The following is a 17,778-nucleotide window of genomic DNA, read 5'->3' as shown; positions in this document are numbered from 1 at the left end:
CAGGCTCTCGTCGAGCGGGGAGAGAAGATCAGCGGGCGGCGCTGCCACGGTCAAAGCCGCGCGGCCGCGGCCGCGGAGACTTACTGTTCAGAGTGGCGGTCTTAGGCTCGCGGAGAAGTCCGAGGACCTGGCGGACGCCGCCACCGACTTCCTCCACACCGCAAAGGCGCTGCGAAGGCAGGCCGAGGAGCGCTCGGGGTGGCTCCCATTCTGAGTGCCCCTCTGGGCCTGACCTTGCTTTTGTCTGTGGTGATGCCTTTCCCTGAGAACGCACACAACGCCTCGTGTGTAATGCCCTGTGTTCCGCGAGTGCGTGTGCCCCGTCGTCCATGCTAGGACGTGTGTAACACTGACTGACTGACTGACTCTGGGCCTGACCTTGCTCGGTCAGCAGTCGACGGTCAGCGTGCTCCACATTGGGCACGCGCTGACCGTCGTGGCGCTCCACAGTGGCCTGCTGCCGAGTGACGTGGTGCCGTACGCGATCACCCGGGATGTGTGGCAGCCAGCGCTGGCTGAGTGTCGTGTGTGTGTCGAGGACTCCTTCCTACCAACGCACAGCTCCTCGCCGTGCACCGGCATCGGGGCGTTGGCCGGCGGCTCGGCCCCGGTGAGCGGTGTGTTGTCAGTCGGCCGGAGAGGGTATGGAGAGCGGCACGTGCGCGCACGGCGCGCTCTCCCTAGGAGGAGCCACGCACCGCGCGGTCCGCCCGGGCCGCGCCGTCGTCCGTCGTTCTGTGAGCTGTGTCACACCCTATAGCTATACGTCTCTCTAGCTCTAGGTTTAGCTAGACTCCCATATCTACTTCAGACCCACGCGCTGCCATCACCTGTGCATCTTCCTTTTCTAAATTTCTAAATCCAGACGCTCTATGTAGAGACAACCCTCGAGAGACAGCAGACAGCCCGGCCCGCGACCCGTACTTTCGCGTGCGCTCAACCAAGAACGCAAGAACCATAAACAGTGTTCCGTCGGACTGTGTCACGTGCGCAATACCCGGCCGCCACTAGTGCGCCACTAGTACGCGAGCATGGTCGCGGCGCCGCGCTCAGTCCGGCACCTCGTCAAAGTACAAGCCGTCCTCCTGCTCCTCGACCGCACCACCCTCGCCGCCCTCAGCCTCGACGGCATCCGCGCCTGCCGCCGCGGCCGCCGCTGCCTCCTCCTCCGCCGCCGCCGTCCTTGCGTCCTCCTCCTCCTGCCACGTGGCACCCTCGTCGCCGCCGCCCTCCCTCACGAAGACACGCAGCTCCGCCGGCGCCGAAGGCAGCGGCGGCACGGCGCGCGAGATGCGGAGAATGCCGCTGAGGTACCTACGGCTCGCTCGCCCTCCCTAACTCCCTGCACGGCGCGCGAGATACGCGGAGGCTGCGGCCGGGGCGGCACGTCGTCTCGGGGAGATGTGGGGAGATATGGGGAGATATGGGGAGATATGGGGAGATGTGGGGAGATGTGGGGAGATGTGGGGCGGTGTGGGGAGATGTGGGGAGGTGTGGGGAGATGTGGGGAGGTATGGGGAGATGTGGGGAGATGTGGGGAGATATGGGGAGATGTGGGGAGATGTGGGGAGATGTGGGGCGGCACGTCGTCGCGAACTTCCCCGACGCCAGCGGCCGCAGCGGCGGAGGCAGGGAGTACGACGAAGCCCGCGGCACCTGCGCCCGCCAAAGCGAGGGCAGTGACGTGCGGGCGGGGGTAGACGCCACGTCGCAAGTAGTGCCGGTGCATTCGGATGGCAGGGGCGTGGAGCCGGCAGCTACAGTCAACCCTAGGGTGCCATCGCTGGGAGAGCTCTGTCCGGTGAGGCAATCCGTGGTCCCCGGCACGGGAACGTAGACGCTCGCCCCGGGGGGCTCCTGGCGAGCAGAGGCCAGGCCAAGCCCACCCAGGGTACCCGAGGATTTGGGTTAGGGGTAGGGGTAGGGGTAGGGTAAGGGTTAGGGTCAGGGCTAGGGTTGGGGTAAGGGTTAGGGGCTGGGCTAGGGTCAGGGTAAGGGTAAGGGTTAGGGGCTCCTGGCGAGCAGAGGCCAGGCCCACCCAAGGTACCCGAGGTACCTGCTCGCCCCCCACCCTCCACAGCCCTCGAGACGACAGTACCTCAAGGTACGGCCTCTCGGCCCCTGTGGTGGCACGGTGCTCTCCTCCCATTTGGGGAGCTCTTTCGAGGACTCTGCTCCAAGAGACCTCGAGAGAGCGTGCGTGTGCCTCGACTCGCCAGCCAGGGGCTCGGAGCTGGCCACACGGCCGCACGCAGAGCCTGCACACGTGGCGCTCAGCCCCGCGCCCCGGATCTCTCTGTGTCGCGACAGTCGCTGCTCTGTGTGTGTGTGTGTGTGCGCGCGCGCGCGCACTCAGGGCGAGGGACTGCAGCCACACTCCACGCACGCACGCACGCACGCACGCACGCACGCACGCACGCACGCACGCACGCACGCACGCACGCACGCACGCACGCACGCACGCACGCACGCACGCTCGCACGCACGCACGCACGCACGCACGCACGCACGCACACTCCCGTGGCGACGGCCGACACCCGCGCAGTGCGCAGCCCACTGGCTCACCAACAAGTCGTGAGCTGGTACTACCGGCCGCTCGCGCGGGGGCTAGCACGCACGCACACGTGGCGAGACGGCTCGGGGGCCTGGCTGGTACAGCCCCAGCCTACCCCGCGTCAACTCTCGAGGGGCCTCGAGAGCCAGCCGCTCAGTGTACGGACTCTGTGTCACACCGGGCGGCGAGGAGGGGCTGCGGCAGTAGCAGACAGCCTCTGTGTCACACCGGGCAGCGAGGAGGGGCTGCGGCAGTAGCAGACAGCCTCTGTGTCACACCGGGCAGCGAGGAGGGGCGGCTGCAGTAGCAGACAGGCGCAGAGCGGATGCAGCTGGATGCAGCTGTGCGCACGGCGCGTCCCCTCGAGTGCTCTGGTCTGCCCATATCTCCCCATATCTCCCACATATCTCCCCACATCTCCCCTCAAGTGCGCCGGTCTGCCTTCCGCCTCTAGACTGGCCGAGATCTGGGGAGACGTGGGGAGATGTGTGGGAGAGAAGGGGATATGTGGGGAGATATGGGGAGATCTGGGGAGATGGGGGGAGATCTGGGGAGGTGGGGGAGAGATTCTGCCTCTCTGGCCGAGATCTGGGGAGATGTGGGGAGATCGCCTCTAGGGCGGCGCCATGGCCAGCGCGTCGTCGCCGCCTCCGGCAGCGCCTTCCAGCTCTCGCCGCACCTGAAGACGAAAGTGGCCACGGTTTTTTTCACGGGCGGCGCGCGCCATCATCTCTTGCCGCGCAACAAGAAGAAACGCGCGCAGGTGAGGTTAATGACTGCACTCCAAGTGCTCCAAGTGCATGTGTTCCTTGTTCACGGACGGCGCCGTCCAACTCTCGCCGCACCTCCTCGAGCGTGATCTCCCCATATCTCCCCATATCTCCCCATATCTCGCCGCACCTCCTCGAGCGTGATCTCCCCATATCTCCCCATATCTCCCCGTAGCTCGCCGCACCTCCTCGAGCGTGAGCGAGATCGTGGAGCCCGCCGCCGCTCGCCTCGATGGGAGATGTGGGGAGATATGGGGAGATGTGGGGAGACATGGGGAGATATGGGGAGATGCGGGGAGATGTGGGGAGATGTGGGGAGATGTGGGGAGACATGGGGAGATATGGGGAGGGGAGATGCGGGGAGATGTGGGGAGATGTGGGGAGATGTGGCGAGATGTGGAGATCGTGGAGCCCGCCGCCCCACGCCTCGCGCCTACTACACGCCCACTGGGTTGAGCGCCCCTCTTCGAGCGCCCCTCCTCGTCTTGTGCTCCCGCCAGCCGCGTCGCCGAGGTCATCTCTCCCCACATCTCCCCACATCTCCCCGTCTAGGCGGGGAGGCCTGCCCGCTACACGAGGCCCCATATCTCCCCCCTCTCCCCACATCTCCCCACATCTCCCCACATCTCCCCACATCTCCCAATCTAGGCGCCGACGGGCCGCGAGTGGTGGCCCATACAGTTGTATCTCCCCACATCTCCCCACATCTCCCCACATCTCCCAATCTAGGCGCCGACGGGCCGCGAGCGGTGGCCCATATCTCCACATCTCTCCCCACATCTCCCCACATCTCCCAATCTAGGCGCCGACGGGCCGCGAGCGGTGGCCCATATCTCCCCACATCTCCCCACATCTCCCCACATCTCCCAATCTAGGCGCCGACGGGGCCGCGAGCGGTGGCCCATATCTCCACATCTCTCCCCACATCTCCCCTCATCTCCCAATCTAGGCGCCGACGGGCCGCGAGCGGTGGCCCATATCTCCCCACATCTCCCCACATCTCCCCACATCTCCCAATCTAGGCGCCGACGGGCCGCGAGCGGTGGCCCATATCTCCACATATCTCCCCACATCTCCACGTCTAGGCGCCGACGGGGCCGCGAGCGGTGTCCCATATCTCCACTTATCTGCCCACATCTCCCCACATCTCCCAGTCTAGGCGCCGACGGGCCGCGAGCGGTGGCCCATATCTCCACATATCTCCCCCCACATCTCCCCTCATCTCCCCCTCTAGGCAGTGCCGTCGGAGCCGTCGCCGTCCGCGCTGAAGGAGTGGTCGAGCTCGAGCACCTAAAAAAGAAATACTGGCTGCTATCTCGTTTTCTCACGGGTAGTGGTGGAGGAGTGCTCCAGCTGGAGCACCTAAAAAGAATTCGTCTCGCTATTTCTTTTTTAATCGGGCGGCGGTGAAGGAATGGTCCAGCTGGAGCACCACGCGAGCGGCCTGGAGCTGCTTGCTCGCCTGCCCGAGCAGTCAGGGGTTAGGGTGGGGGTGGGGGTGAGGGTGGGGGTGAGGGTGGGGGTGAGGGTGAGGGTGGGGGTGAGGGTGAGGGTGAGGGTGAGGGTGAGGGTGAGGGTTGGGGTTAGGGTTAGGGTTAGGGTTGGGGTTAGGGCTAGGGTTAAGGTTAGTGTTAGGGTTAGTGCTCGCCTGCCCGAGCGGTCCGGGGGCGGAGGAGAGGAGGCCGCCGAGAGCTCCAGTTGGCCACGGCGAGAGTTCGACGACGTTGACGATGCGGCGCTGTGCGAGGTGTGCAAGCTGGGTGAGGTCTCGTGGAAGGGAGAACGTCTGTGCAACGTTGAGGGGCACACACTTTGAAGACGTCGACGTTCTGCTGGACACCGCCGCCGAGAGGCGCGAATGGCGCCGACTCGACGGCGGCGAGGAGCGCCGCGGGAGGCGCCGGCAGACCGTCGAGCGGCGAGGGCGGCTGCGGCCCGGCCAGGGCGGATGAGTAGATCAGCCTCCACGACCCGTCCAGCCTGCGAAGGTCGCGGGGCCAGAGCGGCGGCGGCGCCGTCGCCTCCAGTTCGGCGCACGCGTCAGCGACGCGTCGGGCGGCGGCGGGGCTGGTCGCGAGGTAGGAGGACGGCCGGAGCGAGCTTGATATGAGCGTGGTGAGCTGACTGGGCGTGACGAGCCCGGTGGCGAACAGCGACGCGAGCTGCAAGAGCGAGAGCATCGCGCTCTTCGCCAGGGCGTCGCCGCTGGATCGGCCGCTCGCGCTGCCCGCTCGAGCGGCCGGAAAAAAGAAAACGCTGGCGCGTCGCGCGGGCACGCGCCGTTCGGAGTGTCCTTGGTTCGTCCCGGCCACCACCTCCCACTCGGCCAACGGATCCACCAACGTTTCCGCCCGGCCCATATGACAACGTCCAACAACTTCAATCCGAATCGCGAACCGAGCTCGAACCGCCGACTGACCTAACAGTATCCGAACCGCCTCGCCGAAGCGACGACACTTGGAGAGACGGCCTTTTGTGCCGTGGACAGCAACTGCAGCAGCGATCATAGCTCCATCATGCTGCCACTACTGCGGCAGCGCTCCCGCGAGGTGCCCCTCACTGCGACAGCCGCCGCCGCACAACCGAACGAACTTGCGGCCACGGAGCTCTTGGCCTGTGCCGCTGCACGCCGCGTCAAAGACTTTGAGCAATGCCTTGTGTCAGCGCGCGCAGCGCTGCGCAAGGACGAAGCCTGTGGCAAGGCTTGGGCGTTCCTGTGCTGGGCGCTCTTCGAGTTGCGGATGTACGACGAGGCATCGCGCATGACAAGGCGCGCCATCACCTACCGCACCTGGTCCCTACGCGAGCGCGAGGGCATGGCGGCCCTTCGCACATCCTGCCGGCTGCTCTCGTATTTGACTCCGGCTCCTGGCGACCAGCTTCGCGACTCGTGGTACCGTAAGCGGCTGCGTGCCCTCTGGGAGTCCGACGCGCTCTTCAAGTATGAGGTCATTGAGCGATTCCGAGCCGATGGGCGCAAGGGCGCGACACGTTACGAGCTCTCGCTGCTCGACCATGTGCCAGCGGGCGGGCTGCGTGATGTCACAACTGGCGGCGACGGCGGCGAACGCGACGTTCCGAGCGGGCTACTCGAGGGCGGCAACAGTCAGGACACGCGCAAGCCGTTGGCGGCTTGCTTCGAGGGTGATAAGTTCCCGCTCGAGCAGGCGCTAGGCGGCGTCGTTTACCTCAAGAGCGCCATCCTGCCGTTCCATTGCGACCAGCGCATTGGGCCGGGGCTGGCGCAAACTGGGAACCGCAGGCAGTGCTACGTCGCAGACGGGCCTTGCTGGCGCTGCGCATCCGAGTTTCCGGTGCCTACGCATCGCTTCCCAACGTGGGACCCGACGCCCCCTGTCGGTGCGACGCTTGTCGCGCCGCACCCCGAGATGGATGTCGTCTACTCGCGTGACGCCGTCTCGCCGAGCCTGCACGCGCAGCTTAGCTCGAGTCTTGAGCGCCTCTCGAAGCAATGGGGTTTCTCTCCGATGCCGCAGTACCACAACATCATCGACCCGAATGTCAACAGCGTCGATGGGCTGTGGGTCCCGACCGAGTTCGAGGTTGGCGAGCTCGACTCCGCCGCGCTCGAGGTCGTGTGTGCGCTCGAGCTTGCATGCATCGCCGCGACTGGCGAGCGCCTTCCGTTTGGCTTTGGCACGCACATCGCAACGCTCGCCAACGAGGGAACGTAAGGAAGCGCTCTGAGCTCCATTTCCCCACACCCCCATCTCGTACCCTCTCTCCACTCGTCGCCTTCCCGCCGCAGGAAGCGCGCCGAGTGCCACCTCACTTCGCCGATCCCGGGGCTCGACGTGCACGAGCACGTCAAGCTGCACGTCGCCACCCAGCGGCTGATGGCCACCGCGCTGCCGATGCTCGCGAGGCTCCGCCGACCGGCACTGCTGCTCCCCGGACCGCTGCAGGCGGTCGTCAAGGCGCAGCGCATCGTGCTCGCCGCCGGCGAGGAGTATGCTGGCGTGTGGCACGAGGACGGCATGGACGAACACGTCGTCGCCGTCGTCCTATACTACTACCGCGCCTCGCCCAGCCTCCAAGGCGGCAGCCTCGAGTTCTGCTCGAAGCAGCAGCACGCGCTCTGGTGCGGGGATGCGGGCGGCGAGTACGGCACCCTCGAGAACACGGCAGAGCTGGCTTCGACGCTTCCGCGCTGCCGGGTGCCCGTGCGCGAGGGCACGCTCGTCTGCTTCTCAAATTACGCCGCCGTCCATCGCGTGCTGCGCATCGAGGCGGAGAGCGGCAGCGGCTCACGCGACTTTATGGCCTTCTTCGTCATCGATCAGCGTCACCCGCTGCCGACGCCGCGCGTGCTCCCGCCGCGCGACGAGCGCATGCACGCCGCCAGGACGCTCCTTGCCAAGCAGCTGCAGCCGCGTGGCTCCTTTGGCTTCGATTCGGCGTCTGTCTACTCGACAGGGAACGGCTCCGTTGCCGATGTCGGCTGGATGAGTGGCGGAGGCGATGGTGGCGGCAATGTGGCTGACTCCTATCCCGACGCAGCGTCGCTCATCCAACGCCTGAACATTGCGCCGCCGCACATCGAGCGCGGCGTGTCGATGGCACTGCAGGCGCCGCCGCCGCGAGATGACGAGGTCGTCGAGTACAATGCGCAGAGCGGCTGGGCGGAGGTATGGCTGGGTGACGGAGCGGAGTCGCTGGCAGTCTACCTCGATCTCTCATGGGGGAACGGCATCACCGCAGAGCCGCCCGCGGACGGCATTGGCTCTGTGCTCGCGTTCGCAGACGAGCGCGACTTTGCACGCTATGTGTGCGATCACGGCTACTGGTATGACGATGCCGTCTTGGAAGCCCGCATGCAGCGTACCGCGGTGGAGCTCGTCGTCGAGCGCCGGAGCTACTATGTGCTGCGAGAGCAGCTCCAGCGCGTCGAGAGGCTGTGCGCGCTCGAGGAGGGCGGCCGCTGCGAGGTCGAGGCCTATCTGGCGCATGCACGCGAGGCCGGCGCCGCCGAGGACGCGCGTGCGGCTACCGAGGCTGACGAGCCCTTTAAGCCCTCTGCGTGGCCGCACGTCGTCGAGTACCTTCGCACGTCGAGGCTCACACCGCACGAGGAGTTCTTCAACGCCGGAGAGTACCTCCGGCGGCGCATACAGCAACGCTGCCTCTCGCAGCTGTTCGACATCCAGGTGAATGCCCGCGCGCTCGGCTTCCGAGCCCTCTTCAAGGCGGTAGAGGCGGCGCAGAACGAGGTGCGGAGTGGAGAGCGAACGTCGTCCATCTCGCTCTCGTGATTGCATGAGCTGTTACGGAAGTACGGCTCCATCGGACGATGTCGACGAGTTGGGTCGCTCTCGCGGTAGCCAGATGCCCCTCCCATGCTAGTATCATCGGCTAGGGCCGCAGGAAGCGCGGGGGAGGGCGCTGGGAGCAACACGGAGCTCCGTTGGACGTTTTCCAGATTAGCGTGTCTCTGAGTGAAATGGTAATGGAACTAGCCCGTAGGGCTCCTGCCCGTGTCCGGGTGTGGAGATGCGAGGGTTGCCCCCCCTTGCCCCACCACTTTGTGTGTGTGGAGACGGGGTTTACCTTACCTTGCCTTACCTCTTACCTGACAGGCTCCCGGCTAGTCGCCGACCACACCCACAAAGAACCCTGCACAAAGACCGCAGGGCGGGGACCTGTTCCTTTTTACCCATCTCCTAGTAGAGGTGTCCGTTTTATTTATTTATTTATTTACCTGACAGGGGAGGGCGTTTGCGATGAGGGGAGCTTTTTGTGTGTGGAGAAATTTACCTTACCTTGTACCGCTTGTACCTCGCACCCTCTAGTCTGTCTGCGAGAGTCGACTCACAAGAAGAGAGAGAAATAAATAGGACGGGCCATTTGCGCATCACGTACACCGGTTGTGTGTATTTGACTGCGAGAGAATCGAGTGTATCGAGAGGAATCCGAACTGTCGAACCGCGACCTGGCCACGCGGACCACGAAGTGGCCCAAAAGCGCAAGGGGAAGAGGGGAGGAGGAAAGCGCCGCTCTAGGCGTCGTCGAGCGCCGCGACGCCGGGCAGCACCTAGTCAAGGATTGACGAGCACTGGTCATGAGAACTAACGAGGAGGCGAGGCCTCGGAGGCCACCTTGCCTCGAGAAGCTCGAGACTCCCCATCTCTCCCCATCTCTCCCCGTGCCTTGTCCGAGGATTGGTGCGCCCCGCCACCTCCCCATATCTCCCCGTATCTCCCCGTATCCCCCGTATCTCACCTTGCCCTCGAGAAGCTCGAGCGAGGCGCCGCCGCCGGTGGACACGAAGGTCACCTTGTCCACGCACTCCCACGTCGCGGCGGCGGTGGCGGTGTCGCCGCCGCCGATCACGGTGGTCACGCCCGCCTTGGTCGCCTCGACCATCGCGTCCATCGCCGCCTTAAGACAAAAAGAAAACGCTTTCTTGTTTTTCTTCTTCTCGCCTCGACCACCGCGTCCATCGCCGCCTTGGTAGGGGAAGGGAAGGGAAGGTGAGCTTCTCCACACACACGAGGTGGTGGGGCAAGGGCCGGGCTGGTCCCTCGCGACTCCACGTCTAAGGCAGGCAGGAGCCCCACGGCATTCAAAGTGCAAGGCCCGGTGCGTGCGTGCGTGTGTGTGTGTGTGTGTGTGTGTGTGTGTGTGTGTGTGTGTGTGTGCGCGCGCGCGGCGCGCGCGTGCGCGTGTGCCTTGGTGCCGCCCTGGAAGTGCGAGATCTCAAAGACGCCGAGCGGTCCGTTCCAGATGACCGTCGACGCGCCTGATCACAGGCTCCGAGCTGTGAGCGGCGCCTGCTTCACAGCGGCACCGCTCCAGAGGACCGTCGACGCGCCCTTGATCGTCTCCGCGTTCAGCTTGTTCGACTCCGGGCCGCAGTCGAAGCCTGCGTGTTGAATACGCCGACATGAGGGCGGGAAGACGGTGTCGTGCTGCGTGTTGAGAGCACCGCGTGAATACGAGGGGTGCGAAATGCAGTGAAATGCAGTGGAGTGCAGCGGAATGCGGCGGAGTACGTGTCCTCTCGAGCGCTAGCTGGGAGGCATGAATGCGTGTTCCGCGTCTAAGAGTCGAAGCCCTCCCAGCCGTCCGGGATGCCCTCTGCCTTTGAGACCGGCCCCTTGACCTCGCTCTCCTCCGAGAACTTGTTGCCGCAGATGAAGTCGACCGGCAGAATGATCTCCACGTTGTTTGCCTTGGCCTTCTCGAGGATGCGAGGCACGACCTCGGGCGCCGACTTGTCGTAGATCGAGCCGCCGATCTTCATGTCCTCCATAATCTTGAGGAAGGAGTAGGCCATCCCGCCGCCGACGATCAGCTTGTCGACCTTCTCCAGCAGCGCCTCCAGCACGATGATCTTGTCCTTGACCTTCGCGCCGCCGATGATCCCGACGAGGGGCCGCTTCGGCGCGCCCAGCACCATCGAGAACGCCTCGAGCTCCTTCTTCACGAGGAAGCCCGCGCACTTGACAGCGAAGCCCTCGCCCACCATCGAGGAGTGGGCGCGGTGCGCCGTGCCGAACGCGTCGCAGCAGTACACGTCGGCCAGCTTGCACAGACTCGCGCGGAAGGCGGCGACCTACAAAAGAAATACGAGGCCCCGGTGTTTCTTTTTTTCCTCGGCCAGCTTGCACAGGCTCGCGCGGAAGGCGGCGACCTACAAAAGAAATACGAGGCCGCGGTGTTTCTTTTTTCCTCGGCCAGCTTGCACAGGCTCGCGCGGAAGGCGGCGACCTTATCCTTCTCCGCCTTGACCTTCTCGCCCGCCGCGTCGACGCCCTTGCCCTCCTCCTCGAGGTGGAAGCGCACATTCTCGAGCAGGATGACCGAGCCGGGGGCCGGGTCCGCGCACGCCGCCTCGACCTCCTCGCCGCAGCAGTCCGTGAGGAAGGTCACCGGCTTTTCGATGAGCTTCTCGAGCGCCTGTGGAGAGGTACTCGGGCAGCACATCAATATCTCCCCATACCTCCCCCTATCTCGTGCGTGTGAAGAGGTACTCGGGCGGCACATACTGCCTCCCCATATCTCCCCGTACCTCCCCCTATCTCCCCATATCTCGCGCCTTGGCAACCGGCGCGAGCGTGAACTTGGGCACGACGTTGCCGTCGGGCCGGCCGAGGTGGGACGCGAGGACGACCGACTTGGCGCCCTTCTCGAGGCAGTACTTGATCTGCGAGCGCGCAGCACGCACAGAGGCACAGAGGCGGGGCTCAGCGCGAGCCTTCCGGCGCCGGCGGCCGCGCCGCCGCGCGCGGAGAGAGGGCCGGGCGTGGCGGGAGGGGGGCGAGGCGCACCGAGGGAAGCGCGCCCTCAATGCGAGCGGTGTTGGTGATGATGGTGGGGTCGGCCTTGTCCTGCGGCACGTTGAAGTCGACGCGGATGAAGACGCGCTTGCCCGCCACGTCGACAGAGTCGAGCTTGAGCTTGTTCAGATTGAGAGCCATGGCAGAGTCTGTGTAGCGCAGGCGTGCGGCGTGGCGGCGCGGCACGGTGGTGCGAGCACGGTGGTGCGAGCGCGTGCGGTGTGGGCGAGTGTGCTGGGACGGGGAGGGAAGCGGGTGCGTTTGCGGCGGCGTCACCCAGGCGCAAGGCGGCTGGCGCGGCAGCGCTCGATGTGGCGGCGCGGGCGGGGCGCGAGCATGTGTGGGGTCGCGGGCGTGTGCGCCGGAGGCGAGGCGCGGCCCCGCGTGGGGAGAGGGCGAGCGGAGACGCACGTCAGGAGCTGTGTCGGGCACGGGCTGTGCTGATGCGACTGATCCCCCTGACAAGAATCTGCGCGGAATTTCTTTTCCAAGGAATCGGAGGAAGAATGTTCCCCTTATGCGCGCCGGGGTTTCTTCTTTTGTTTCCATTCGTAACGAATCCCGCTTTATTCGCAAGGGCGTCCGAACTCCTTCCTCACGACGCTTGAAGGTTCGCCGCCCTCGTCGGCCCCGGCTAGCCTACGCCTGCAGCCCCGCAACAACCACCCATCACGCTCTCTCGCTGTGACGGCGCAGGATGTACTTTGCGCTCGTGTGGTCGGCCTCGACCACCTCCTCATCGAGCGCCGCGAAATCGGCTGGCGAACAGCGCGCAGGGGACCTCCTGCGAGAGTACCAAGCGCACCGTGACACACAGAAGCGACTGGCCAGGCACAATGCTACCCGACGCGCTGAGCTCTAGGCTGATAACTCCGGCTTGTTGAATGCCTTGCGCGATCGTTGAGACAGCCGCTCTGCCGCGCGCTGGTTGTTACTGTCAGTAGAGTACCATGTTGTGTACGCCTTCAACCAAGATGGGACCGAAAACTCACTCACACTCACACCGAACGCTACTTTATGGGTGGGATGTTTGAGCGCAATTGCAGGACAGTCATAGTACTGCGCCGGTCGGACACTGCTGGCGCCACAACTTCGCACAACCCGCGGCCGTCGATGAGATCCTTGTTCGGACACATCGGGGCCGCAAGCGCGTGATCTACAGACTAAGCCCGCGAACGGCCGGCGCCAAAGGTACCTACTTGTCTTCGCTCGCGGAGCGTACGCTCTTCACGACGCCGGCCGAGCAGTCGGCGAATCGCGACGAGAGGAGCGAGCGGCCGTGCGTGCTCCACGGGCCTGCGCCCGCGCCTTGTCTCTGTCGCCGGCGTGAATCGTGCTGTGCGACCGTTGTGTGGGACTACATATCCCCCTGGCCGGTATACGCCGACAAGCTGCTACAACCCGACTTAGTGGGAAGATCATGAGGCTATCATACTTGACGTGCATTAGATGATAGATCCATTTAGGAAAGGGCCGGAAAATTCTCGTGGCATCGGTAGAAATATTGACGTCTATGTCCGAGATCTAAGCGCTAGCGTCACTGGGCATATGCTGTCCTTGACGTGCTTTCGCAAAAAAAACTGTTCAGTTTTCAAAGGCAAAAACGCCAGCCTACGCCCTCCCCTCACACTGACACTTCTCCCCTATTCCCGTCTTTAGGTTGCGCACATCTCCCAGCGAGCTAGGTTCTCCGCTTTTTCTCCCCTAGTCATCTGCCCGCGCCGCGCGCCTCTGTGGGCGTCTAGTGCAGCCACTGACAGAACTATTCCCGAGGAGTGGTCGACGTCTCAGTCGGGTGGGCTCGCGCACTGCTTAGCCCTAGGGGAGGGGTGTGTGTGAGGTGTCGGAATGGTAAGGTTTCAGGCCGCCAAGGTGTGGGGGATTTGGGGGATGAGTCAGGAGCCAGCAGCCTTCCTGCTGGACCTGAGTTCACAGCTCCTCCGCCCGACGGGGTGGTCCCTTGGATTCGGGCCCCGCTCCCTTTTCCTGCGCCTGGTCTGTCCCTGTCAAGTGTGTGTTGCGAGATGCAGAGCTGGTTAGGCTGGAGCGCGGGCGGTGCGGTGGCAGGCGAGGGCAGCGCGGTAGGCGAGAGGCGGCCGCGGGGCTTCGAGTGGCGCGATAGGAGGGTAGGCTGGCTGTGGAGGGGCGCCGCGTGGCCTCGGCAAATGAGTAATGCTTTATGAGCGGCCATTTTTGTGCGTATTGCAGATCGAACCTGGGGCGTGGCCTAGTTGGTGCAGCGTTCGGGTCGGGGACGTTTTGGTCGTTGGTTCGAGCCCAGCTGGTGCAGTTCGTAGTCGCGCAGCGACGCGGGCGTGCGGGTGCGCGGCAGCCTCGGCAACCGAGGCGACAGTGGCGAGCAGTGGCGAGCAGTGGCGAGCAGGGGTCAGAGCAGTGCGGGGCGCCGGATTTTTTTTATGGGCTCGGTCAGTGGGCGTGTCAGGAGGCGGCCGGCCGGGAGAAACTCGGCAGTAAAACTCCCGCGCGGCCCAGGAGGTGGGAGTGTCACGGAGGCGGCCATTGGCGCGCGCTCCTTGTCTACGTGGGTCCGAGTTTTTTGACGTGCTTTCGCAAGGAATGCCATCCTGCTAGACTTGCAGCGCTTTTGCCATGGCGACATGCAGTGGACGTTACCGGTGTCAATTCCACGCACAGGCCCATCATATGCTCTGCTGATGGGCTGGACTTTAAGGCCTCTCTAATAAATTGACTGCAATCACCTGGCATCGGGTGTGTGCCGTATCCAAAGGCTGCTGTGCACCGTCCGGCAGCATCTTCTTGGCGCATCCTCCACAGTGCCCAATCCTTTGCATTTGCGCCTGAAAGAGTGTCCAGGTACCTGTCCGGTGGCTCCTGTGCATGCAGCGGACTGGTGTGGTTGCTGCGCGATACAACTGTGGGTAGAGCGTTTGGAGCACCGCTGTTGTGAACATGCCGGGGCCAGTGTAGTGGTGAACAAAATGTATCGCGCGCCGGCTCGGAAGCACGCCGCCGTCTGCAATCACACGCCGCACGATGAGGTCCAGCGCGGCACGAAAGATGGGGTGTCTGGGCCGAGCTGCATACATGAAGTTCTGTCTGGAGAGCGACTGGTGGGAAGCACGGCATGCTGGCTACTGCAGCCAGTCATGAACACGTCGAGAATATTGCACATCCGCATCAACATAGAGCCCACCATCACGTACAACACTGCATATCGCCACATGTCCGCACGCATCACTGCAAGGGGTAGGCAGCGGAAGACGGTGTACGCAAGGGGGCTCAAATGGTCGCGGATGAAGTCATCAACTATACATTCGTAGACCCAGCCAAGCTGCTGCTGCCATGCTGTCTCGTTGGCACAGCGTGAGTGTGCACTGCCAGCGAGTGAGGTTTTGTTGGCTCACCAGTTCGACGTTGGGTTGCGTCATGGTGCATGATGTGGGGCAGGATGCGCTGCACTTAGGATGCGTCTGCCAAACCTTGGGGCTATTAGCGTGCGCCGCATTCCAAGCGCTCCGCAGCAGGTGCCCGCACGCGGCGCGGCCCAAGGTTAGGGCTGTGCCCAATTTCCTCGCGCACTCCCCGTCTCGTTTCCTTGCCTTGTTTCTCTACAGCACCCTCGTTGAAACTAATGTCTAATTCGAATGTCTATTAGGTAGCCGTGTATGTATGTCTCGCCGTGTATGTGCCTGGGTATATTGGCGTACGCGCCGCGCCATCCGATCATTTGGCGGTACCTGCTCGACGCCGTCGCCGCCGTGCACGGGGTCGCCAAAGGCGGCGTCGTCAACGCCACTGGGCCGACGATGGGAGGACGGCACACCGCCACCACACACATGACCGAGAATTCTTTTTTTGATACCAGGGTTCCAACTTTTTGCGGGGTATGGTATGGTACTCTCACGGCCCAAAGGGTGGGGGGGGTATGGTCCTGACCGCCCATCCCCGGTCTCCGGGAGGCTGGGTCTGTCAGCAGGCGGGGGGGGTATGGTCTCGATCACCCTACCATACCCCGCAAAAAGTCCGAACCCAGAAGGGTCAGTCTGGAGTCGCGTGCCTCCACAACGGAAGAGCTACGCAGTACCTGACATCCCAACGCAGAGTGGAGGGAGCGGGTGCAGACGGACCTCGCATCCCAATGAAGCCAGAAGAGGGGCAGATGCGCTCGTGACGAGGAGCGACCCCAGCGTGAAGCCTACATTCACGCCACGCCGCCCACGAGGCGGCACACGAGACGAGGCTCGAGTAGACGAAGAGCGAGACGAGGCTCACTCGAGGCGGCGGCAGAGACAGCCGCCCGCCACGCCACGCCGCCCACGAGGCGGCACACGAGACGAGGCTCGAGTAGACGAAGAGCGAGACGAGGCTCACTCGAGGCGGAGGCGGAGGCTGAGTGAAGACCGCATGCGATGTGCGCGAGGGCACACGAGAGGGACTCGGGAGAGGTATCCGTGAGTACCCTACGATAAACTAGTGGCCTACCACGAGTTGGGGCCCCCACCCCAATCGTTATCGGCGCCGATCTTTGGCTCGACCAGTTTGTCGACAAAGTTGCCTCCGAGCTCCTGCTGCTCGACTGCGCGGCGGAACCGGCCCATCGCGGCTGAGACGTGATGCGCCGGCACCGGGGCAACGGCGCGGGACCATTTCCAGGCTCTCTCGAGCAACCTCAAATTTGGCTGATTTTGTGGATCTCAACCCTGCTGCTCTCTGACCACAACCTCGCGGCCCGCTGCGCGGCTCTCCGAGCGCGAGAGAAGTCGTCTACGAGGCGGCGGCGAGCGCAGGCGGCGGCGGCGCGGCGGCGCGGCGGCGGATCGCGGCGCAGACAACGGCAGCAATCTGGCTGCTGCTTGCTGCTGCAACAGCTGCTGCTGCGGCTGCTGCTCCACTGCCGCTGATTGTGGACACGATTCCCCCGATAACCCTGCCCGCCCGCTCCGCCCCGCCCGCCCGCCGCTCCCCGCTTGCTTGCCCGCCCGCCCGCCCGCCCGCCCGCCCGCCCGCCCGCCCGCCCGCCCGACCGACCACCCATTCCCATCACCATCTCACATACCTTCATATAGGCGCTCGAGACCTCCTCTCGCTGCCTACTCGCTGCCTCTGGGGAGGAGGGGAAGACGTAGGGCTGCATGCGCGCCTTTCCCGAGGCCCCTCCCCGAAAGGCAAGTCTTAGCCACATGAAACCGAGACCCCTCCCCACCGCCCCGACCCCCCCACCCCCTTGCTCCCCTCCCCCCCTCGGGAGGGCCGAACTGAGGCGCCCGTGGGGACCCCGCACTTCCCTTCCCCCCTCGGAGGGCCGGACTGAGGCGTCGAGGGCCCCGCTCTTTCCCTCGCATAGCGGCCACTCTTCGGATCGCTGGTCGAGCGACCCGGGGGATGCCCCGCGCGCCTGACCCAGGCGCGAAAACGAATCTGCGAGGCGTGGCCGCTCACGCGGCCCGATGGGGAGGAACGGGGCGAGCCCCCTCCAACCCACCCGCGCTAGGTCTCGGGGGACGAAGGGGTCACACCCGACGACCTCGGGAACTAGCCGGGGCAGTCGGAGAAGTGGCAACTCCGTGCACTGACGGTCGGCCGCCAGAAAACACGCCTCCGTGGCTCGGGTTACACCAATCCTCGCTACCCAACGCGGCCAAAGGATATCCACCTCGAGAACCTCGAGAGAACCGTACCTCATGTATCGGAGTTATGGTCCTGATACGACCTGTGAACGTGAAGAGAGTGGTACCAGCACTGTCGATCGTTACGGCACGCAAGGGGGGCCTCCCGGACGTATGATCCTAGCCCAATAAGTTCCACGGAGCAGATTTGGATTTTTGACAGAATTAATGCACTGCCCCCGCACGATACTAACTATCGTAGTTTTGGTCCCGGTGCCCTTCACGGCACCACACCGCCGCTTGAAGGCCCGAGATTAGCCTAGCAGTGAGTGGGCATCGCCTGCCGGTCGGCTGGGCACGAGCCAAGCACTTGGGTGGCCGTCGACCGAGTCCGAGCGGCGCCTGAGGTGGGTGCCACGGCGTCCGCACGAAGGCGTGGCGGGGTGAGGAGCCAGGGGTGGTGAACACCTCCCCGACGGGCGCGCGGCGCGCCGGATGGTCCGCCGAGCCCGCCGCCGCCCCGGCGGCGGCGATGGGGGCGGCGGGGCCGACCCGGCCGGCGTTTG

General features: G+C 64.6%; 3 protein-coding genes across 3 annotated transcripts in view; 1 reads left to right on the top strand and 2 right to left on the bottom strand.

Annotated features, from left to right (window-relative positions):
* Window positions 1-763, top strand: part of EMIHUDRAFT_365822 (hypothetical protein) — a gene marked incomplete at its 3' end in the record, with an annotated part of 5,864 nt that extends 5,101 nt beyond the window's left edge. Inside the window, exon 4 of the mRNA XM_005781928.1 lies at window positions 615-763. Coding sequence (XP_005781985.1) covers window positions 615-710 — 96 coding nt within the window. The remainder of the gene's footprint in view (window positions 1-614) is intronic.
* A 392-nt stretch (window positions 764-1,155) lies between these two features.
* On the bottom strand, window positions 1,156-5,554 carry EMIHUDRAFT_442741 (hypothetical protein; the record flags this gene model as incomplete). Its single annotated transcript, XM_005781927.1, has 8 exons — window positions 5,136-5,554; window positions 4,973-5,062; window positions 4,757-4,786; window positions 4,566-4,614; window positions 3,510-3,757; window positions 3,180-3,233; window positions 1,586-1,656; window positions 1,156-1,314 (listed from the first exon to the last, which is right to left on the bottom strand). Coding segments are annotated over exons 1-8 (1,068 nt in total), but the record flags the coding sequence as incomplete, so codon positions are not given.
* A 3,533-nt stretch (window positions 5,555-9,087) lies between these two features.
* EMIHUDRAFT_442739 (phosphoglycerate kinase) lies at window positions 9,088-12,064 on the bottom strand. The gene is made up of 9 exons (XM_005781926.1): window positions 12,036-12,064; window positions 11,616-11,773; window positions 11,384-11,491; window positions 11,056-11,244; window positions 10,399-10,900; window positions 10,157-10,207; window positions 10,014-10,084; window positions 9,565-9,723; window positions 9,088-9,376 (listed from the first exon to the last, which is right to left on the bottom strand). The coding sequence occupies exons 2-9, from the start codon at window positions 11,763-11,765 to the stop codon at window positions 9,341-9,343; spliced, it is 1,266 nt and encodes a 421-aa protein (XP_005781983.1). The 5' UTR covers window positions 11,766-11,773; window positions 12,036-12,064; the 3' UTR covers window positions 9,088-9,340.
* Between the last annotated feature and the right edge of the window lie 5,714 nt (window positions 12,065-17,778).

Source organism: Emiliania huxleyi (genome assembly GCF_000372725.1).
Source record: "Emiliania huxleyi CCMP1516 chromosome Unknown EMIHUscaffold_197, whole genome shotgun sequence".
Taxonomy (NCBI): Eukaryota; Haptophyta; order Isochrysidales; family Noelaerhabdaceae; genus Emiliania; species Emiliania huxleyi.
The sequence above is the reverse complement of the archived record's forward strand: the minus strand, read 5'-3'. Positions and strand labels throughout refer to the sequence as shown.

What these genes read in the sequence shown, in the direction of transcription:
- EMIHUDRAFT_442739 (XM_005781926.1), bottom strand. Translation starts at nt 11,765, where the DNA reads ATGGCTCTCAATCTGAACAAGCTCAAGCTCGACTCTGTCGACGTGGCG. An exon ending in CATCCCGGACGGCTGGGAGG is followed by an intron (nt 10,208 to 10,398) that starts GCTTCGACTCTT and finishes TTCAACACGCAG; the next exon opens with GCTTCGACTGCGGCCCGGAG. An exon ending in TCGAGCTTCTCGAGGGCAAG is followed by an intron (nt 9,377 to 9,564) that starts GTGAGATACGGG and finishes ATCCTTGACTAG; the next exon opens with GTGCTGCCCGGCGTCGCGGC.